The sequence below is a fragment of the Priapulus caudatus genome, unplaced genomic scaffold (assembly GCF_000485595.1).
Source record: "Priapulus caudatus unplaced genomic scaffold, Priapulus_caudatus-5.0.1 Scaffold579, whole genome shotgun sequence".
NCBI lineage: Eukaryota > Metazoa > Priapulida > Priapulimorpha > Priapulimorphida > Priapulidae > Priapulus > Priapulus caudatus.
The window spans coordinates 11,182-18,617 of NW_014577640.1; the positions used below are offsets into that span (position 1 = coordinate 11,182).

The following is a 7,436-nucleotide window of genomic DNA, read 5'->3' on the forward strand; positions in this document are numbered from 1 at the left end:
AAGGAAATTAATTGGGGCTGACGCATTTACACAGGAGCGTGGCATGACTAGAGACGGTGCGCATCGAAAAATTCACTCTTGCTACTTTAGTGTGGTAGCACTGCTCAGCCGCAGGTATATGGTAATGTACATGAATAGGGCGCGGACACGCTGGCGACGTGTTGCCCAAAGGAAATGACTTAGGGCCGACGTTAAACATTTAATCTAGAGTGCGGTATGCCTAGAAAAGGTGCGCATCGAAAAAATGCAATCTCGCTACTTCAACGTGGTGGCACTGCTTTAACCGTTCTTATACGTTCAAAACAGAGCCGGTCGGGCCGACAACACGTGTGCTTGGTAAAATCCGCTCTATAATATTCACTCTGCTCGCAGCATCACACAGTGGGTTCCCCGCTATGCCTATATTAACGTACATCAAGATGGCACTCGTGCGTCGGTCACCGTTGTCTGCCAAAAGAATTTTCTTCAGGCGTTCTTACACGTTCAAAGTGGGGCCGAGGGGGGTAACACGTGCGCATGGTAAAATCTGATCTGCATGCTTCACTTTGCTCGCAGCATCGCACCACGATTCCCGGCTTTGCGAATATGCATGAAAATGGCGCTCCGACGTCGGTCGCCGATGACTGCCAAGAGAATTTTCTTCTGCCGTTCTTATACGTTCAAACCGGAGCCGGGCAGACTGACAGCACATGTGCTTGGTAAAATCCGGTCTATAATATTCACTTTGCTCGCAGCATCACGCCCTGGGTTCCCCGCTATGCCGATATTAATGTGCGTGCAGATGACGCTCCGACGTCGGTCGCCGTTGACTGCCAAGAGAATTTTCTTCGGCCGTTCTTATACGTTCAAACCGGAGCCGGGCAGGCTGACAGCATGTGTGCTTGGTAAAATCCGGTCTATAATATTCACTTTATACGTAGCATCACGCCCTGGGTTCCCCGCTATGCCGATATTAATGTGCGTGCAGATGACGCTCGTGCGTCGGTTACCGTTGACTGCCAAGATAATTTTCTTCGGCCGTTCTCATAGGTTCAAACTAGTCGCGGGCGGGCCGACGGCACGTGTGCATGGTAAACTCTGATCTACATGCTTCACTTTGCTCGCAGCATCGCGCCACGATTCCCATGCAGCTATGCGAATATGCATGAAGATGGCGCTCGTGCGTCGGTCACCGTTGACTGCCAAGATAATTTTCTTCGGCCGTACTTGAACGTTCAAAGTTGAGCCGGACGGTCCGACAGTACGTGTGCTTGGTAAAATCCGATCTATAATATTCACTTTGTTCGCAGCATCGCGCCCTGCGCCCTGCGCCCTGCGCCCTGTACCGGCGTATTTGGACGCTCGTAGTATTTGGACGCTCCGCAGGCATGCTCTTTTGTTTTGCTCTCGTTTTCTTTTTGTTTGAATCTTGTTTTGCACGGCCGTAGGAAATAGTAGACATGCTCTTTTGTTTTCTTTTGTTTCGCTTTGTAACCTGACACACATAACACAGTCTTACTAATTTACTACATATTGCAAATTGTTTCAATCAAATGTTTCCATCAGTGACAGGGTTGTCATCCGCCATGTTTGTTTATTTCGACCGTGTCGAAGAGCAAGATGCGCAAATGACTAATGAGCATATTGCGCATGCGCTGTGTGCGCCCTTGCAAAACAAGAGGCGCCTGCGCGCATGCGCACTTAGAAGCGTCCAGCCGGTTTCGTTCCGCTTTCGGTTCCGGTTCCGGTTAGTTTCGGGCTGGTACACCTGGCTATGCCGATCTTAATGTACAGGAACACGGCGCTCGTCCGTCTGTCACGGTTGACTGTCACAAAAATCTCCTAGCTTTCCTGCTCGGTGATCTGGCATTCGGCCACACGGCTCGGGACGTGGTACACTTAACGCAATCGGAAAACAAAAGCGGGAAGAGGAATAAGAATAACAATAAGAAGATGAAGAAGAAGAAACAAGCGGGAACCACGCTGACCTGTGAACGGACATGCGAAGGACAGTTGTACGTTTTCAGGATGACGAATCGTATGAAAGGTATTTGTGTTGCGCGCGCGCATCCTTGGCAGACGTGACCGGGTGAATTTATATTATCATGTTTTGATAGACCGTCTTTCGACTGCATCGCCTCATCTCCCGATAGCAGTCCCATATAGAAATGTGGGTGCAGGAATCCCGGCTCGTTGTTGTCCAAAAGAAATGCTTTTGGACCGATCTCATGTATTTAATGAGAGTGTGGCGGACCAGAAGCATGTGCGCCTTGCAAATCATTACATTGTCATTTCACTTATGCGGCAATGACGTGTCTTTCTCCTCTCCCACAACGTATGAGAGTGGTGGTGCGTGCATCTCCACGCTTTATCGCCTAAAGGAAATGTTCTTCAGCCGATCCTTTGTATTCAAAAGAAAGTGTGGCCGAGCAGCAGTAGGTACGCATCGCAATTTGCGATCTCGCTACTTTACCTGGGCAGCATTGCCCTAACTTTCACCCATACTTATAGTAATGTATCGGGATGGACGTGTGGGCATATCAGCGCCTCATTGCCCAAGGGAAATGCTCTTGTGCTAATTTTATGCATTCAAAAAGAGTGTGGGTAACCAGCATTAGGTGGACATCACAAATCGCCATATTGGTCTTACTAGGCTGTACTGCTTTACTAAGTTTTACTGTCAGTCAGATTATAATATTATAAAGTTGCAGGTTGGATTGAAATGATACAATCAGGCTGGATGAAGGACGAAGAGATAGTGGCTGAGAGTAAATTCAACGCTGCGTAGGTAAATTTAGCATTTACGATCATTTTATTACATAGAATCGTCACTTTGATTTTCACGCACACTAGGTGTAATATAATCATCTCTGTTAGCAAAAGTGAGATACGACAGCGGTTGTTTCTCGCAGTCTGCCCGTGGATTAAATAATAAGTAAGTAAATTCTTGCTAGTATTCGTAGCATAGACAATCGTTACAATACTGTCTCTATATTCACACACATTAGTGTCATCCACGTTCTGCGAATAAATAACAACACTAGCATACGTAACGTCTACGGCTGAGCAAGGTCAGTCAGCATACTAGTCAAATTTGTACAGCCAATCTAATGCATAAGCACGATCTTTATAAACTTATGTAACAAATTCGTGAACTGCCTACAGTACAACAACGTAAATCTACACTGGAAATTGTACGTCTAAGTACATACTTAAGTGTACACATTATATATATATATATATATATATATATATATATATATATATATGATACTTATTTATACGGTATATATATATATATTTACATATACAGTATATATATTACATATATATATATATAACACTACCCTACGGACTCTGTGACGCTCTAGATAACAATCGGGTTATCGGTCCTAATTAAAATGAGAGAAGTCTGTCTAAAATGGCTCACGCAGTACGTAGAAAATCGGACGATATAAATGCATTTTCCCCGGTAATAAACATGTTATTTACACAATTAAATCGTTTAGGTCGCAAGTAAATTGAACGCGATTCGTGTTAAACGAACAACTTACTTAATATTTTAAGCGCGAAGCTCAACCTTCACGCCTCTTCTGAGATAAACAGACGAGCATCTCACTTTTAACTATACATTTTCTATTCTATATCACATAAGGTCTGACCCAAAATTCACAGTTTTGAATTGAGTTTCACATAAATTACTTGTAGATACGCAGTTACCGTATTAACGTAAACTCTGCTCTGTTGATTGTGATTGAAGTTAAATCCTCGTTTATCTGTATGCTGGAAAAGTTTCGTTCTAAATCGTACGTTGATTCGCGCACTGGGTGTCATTGCGTGTCGGTTAAAACTTAACATAAGACTTGTCGTTCCAATTGTTCTAATCAGCGAGGTGACAAGGAAATCCATACACAGCTACACTTATGTAGTCTTGGTGGCAAAGCCCGCAATGCATAATGTTCTTACAATTGGCGTTATAATGTTAGAGCGTATTTAAAACAAGTCTGCAAGTAATTGAGTTTGCAAGTAATTGGATACTGTTGACTAATCGTGCCTAATACGAGAAATACTCGTTTGTTAAATTCAAGTGCGTTTGTTGCACTATTTACAATTTTGCTATTAAATAAGCTGGACTCTATATAAAAAGACTTTAAGCCATTTTAATAAAACCTAACGGGTGCAATTTGCATGTTATAGACTTCGTACTTGCTTATAGGCACTATGCCATTATGATGATGATACCTCTCGAGCCCAAACTAAATATATATAAGATAAAGCTAGATTAAAAATTGCAAGAAATATCTCAAATACACTGGTACAGTTACGGTCATCAGCTAGCTACGGATTGTTATAAATCGAGATATTGGATTAACTAGTGGTGTGAATGGCTGGCACATTTTAGAGGTATCGTGCACAACACCAGGTTACACACACCTCCAAGACACCTCTTACAAATACTCGTTCGTGGGTTTCAGTTAGGTTTAACGATTCCAGCTGAAGATGGCGCCAGCAGTACATGCGCGTGTGCGCGGCACCTACTGGCCGAGAGGGTTATCTAGCCATGGATATTCAGCCGGACATGTGTTGCACGTCTGGAAGAAGCGGTCTCCCTGGTGCTCCTCTGAATTCGGCCGATATGTAATGTTGAAGTAGCCACAGAGTGAGGGGCGGTCACACATTGACGGCGGGGGTGCGTCGCATGACCAACCGTCGAATGATTTTACGTCAGCCAAGCGGGTTGGCCGACGGATCCAGTTAAGCGCCTGCGTCGCGGTAACGAAATAGACGTCATCAAGTGCTTGCAGTTCGTCCATGAACTCCTGCAGTGCTTCCAGGTTATAGTAAGCTTCGTAGAACCACCTGAAACACAGCGTTGATACTACAGCATGCCAGAGCAGGAGCATTTACAACAACGCAGAAGCAGCTGCCGCAGAAGTCATTATCAGCCAAAGAAAAAAAGGAAACAAGAAAAAGAAGACAGATGAAAGAGTCGTCGTCGTCGTCGTCGTCTTTGTCGTCATCGTCGTCGTCGATGTTGTTGTTGTTACTACTAAAACAACAACAACAACAACAACAGCAACAACAACAACAACAACAACAACAACAACAAACGGAAGCTATAGCAAACACTCAACCAAAAGATATATTGAAAGCAGTTAAAAGCACGTCGCATATACTTAAAAAGTTAGCCGTAATCGCTTTCGATCGCATACTATGACAATACCTTGGTCGCAGGGACATCACGAAGGGCGCTCTATTGCTGTCGTAATGGCGCCGGAAGTTCGATCTCAGCAGCGTGAGGGCTTCCTCCTTGTCGTTGGGGAAGTAGCAGCTGTCGACGTTGCTACAGAACGTGTCGTTCGTATCGAGCCAGGCGACGAGTGGCACCTCCCAGACGCCGCGGAACGAAGACGTCGGGCACGGCTTCACGAGGCAGCCGGCTTCTGATAGATAGTCGAGCGTGTAGGGCCAGATCGGCGGGTCCATCTGGAGAGTGACGAGGCTCGAGTCGTACAGAAAGCCGTTCTCCATAACGGCCATGAACTGCTGGTTGCCGCCCGGTTGAATGTAGGGGGCGCGCGCCCCGCGGATCTCGCTATCGGGTATGTTGGCAAAGCGGGAAAGCATCGATGGCTGTAGACCGAGCTCTCTGGACCAGCGCTGAGCGTTCGCCTGTCTCCATCCGTCAGCGTACAGATCGAATGTACCGCTAAGGAAAAGGACGCAAGCATTTTGTCGATTGATTTCAATGCAGATTTGTAATCGCAGATATATAATACCGGTTCTAATAATTCGATAGCAGAATCAGCAGTGATTACGTTCTATCACTTTGAACTGTCGTTAGACATTGTAGTACTAATTTAATCGCACATTTTTTAATGTTTTAATATGTATTTGTGTAATTTAAATCCATTTAATTATTTAATCCATCATCTGCATGCGCCGGATCGTTGAACTAACATCTAACCTGCTTTCCCCCCCACGCATTTTCCTGCGCGTGTTAAATTCTCCCAAATCTTCTCTCGGGGTCCAGCTATAACAATATATTTCGTCATTAGCTACACTGACCACATATAGAGGGCGTTAGTAATACGTACGTGATAGTGTTCGCGGCGATCTCGTGTCCATGCTTAAATAGCGACTGCACGGCTGCATAGTCCGTGAACTGATGCGTCGCAAAGAAAGTGCCGGCCACCGGACATCCGTTTGGATTAAGCCTCCTGTTCCGGGCCCGTCTTTCGTCAACCTTGCTGAATACCTGCTCGAATGAGAAGTAAATTATCTATTAAACCACCGCAGTCCGTTAGCTGTGAGGTTGACGATCGCATTTCACGAAGTTGCATCATCGCCGTCATCATCATCGCCGTCATCATCATCACCGTCTTCGTCGTCGTCGTCAGCATCATCATTATCAGCAGCAGCAACAGCAGCATAAACATTATCATCATCATAACAATAGTCGTCGATGTTGTCGTCACCTCGTTATCATCGCCATCGCCATCATCATCGTCAGGATCGCTTATGGGTTTGTCTCGTCGTCGTCGTCGTCGTCGTCGTCCCCATCGTCGTAATCGTCATCATCGACATCATTGGCACCGTCATCATCGTTATTGTCGTCGTCCGTCGTCGTTGATGTCATCATCGTTCTCGCCGTCGTCGTCATCATCGTAGCAATCATCATCGCTATCGTCATCGTTATCGCCGTCATCTTCGTCCCCCGGTGCGCGCTGCTGCCTGCCGCACCTGCTGGTATAAATGCGCGTAGTCGGCCACGCGGATCGAGTTGTCCCACATGATGAGCACCATCTGCGGCGTCTCGCTCGCGAGCAGGTCGCCAGGAATGTCGGCGCCGCTGCAGCGACACTCGGGCAGTCGGCAGCGATTGCGATCGCACGGTTCAGCTATGAAAAAAATTGATGCGATCGTTGCGATTGAACCGTTGCGATTGATTGATTCTCGGCGACTGGTCGGTCGCGAGGGTTTGCAGAGCAACAAGTGTCGCGGGAGAAATGCGGCGCAATGTATTACGTAGTGTCATGACAACAGGAAGGTGAATACGGAGCTGAATCACGAAGACGATGTTCTTGTAAATGTTTTGGATGAGATATTGGTTATTGATATGTTATTGGTGCACATCAGTAGTTCTTAACCACCACGGATACCGCAATCCCCCCCCCCTGTTACACAATGTCATAACATCCTATACACTTATTTAAAATTTAGGACGTAAAATTTCGAGCGTAAATTTAAAGATGATACGTAAGATGCGTGTTATCTTCGCCGTGAGATTACAAATACGGCTGAAACAACACAATCGGAGACACCCAAAATGTATAGCAAATGATACATATCATGTTACATGAATCATAATAATATTAATATTAAAATTATAATAATAATAATAATAATAGCAGTAATAATAATAATATTTTTAGTAGTAGTAGTAGTAGTAGTAG

The 7,436-nt window shown here is 45.3% G+C and overlaps 1 protein-coding gene across 1 annotated transcript in view; it reads right to left on the reverse strand.

Moving 5' to 3' along the window:
• Positions 1–2,768: 2,768 nt before the first annotated feature.
• Positions 2,769–7,436, reverse strand: part of LOC106811818 — a 15,906-nt gene continuing 11,238 nt past the window's right edge. The window contains exons 4-7 of the mRNA XM_014815540.1: positions 6,724–6,881; positions 6,078–6,238; positions 5,204–5,689; positions 2,769–4,839 (exon numbers count right to left, since the gene is read on the reverse strand). Coding sequence (XP_014671026.1) covers positions 4,515–4,839; positions 5,204–5,689; positions 6,078–6,238; positions 6,724–6,881 — 1,130 coding nt within the window. The 3' untranslated portion in view covers positions 2,769–4,514. The remainder of the gene's footprint in view (positions 4,840–5,203; positions 5,690–6,077; positions 6,239–6,723; positions 6,882–7,436) is intronic.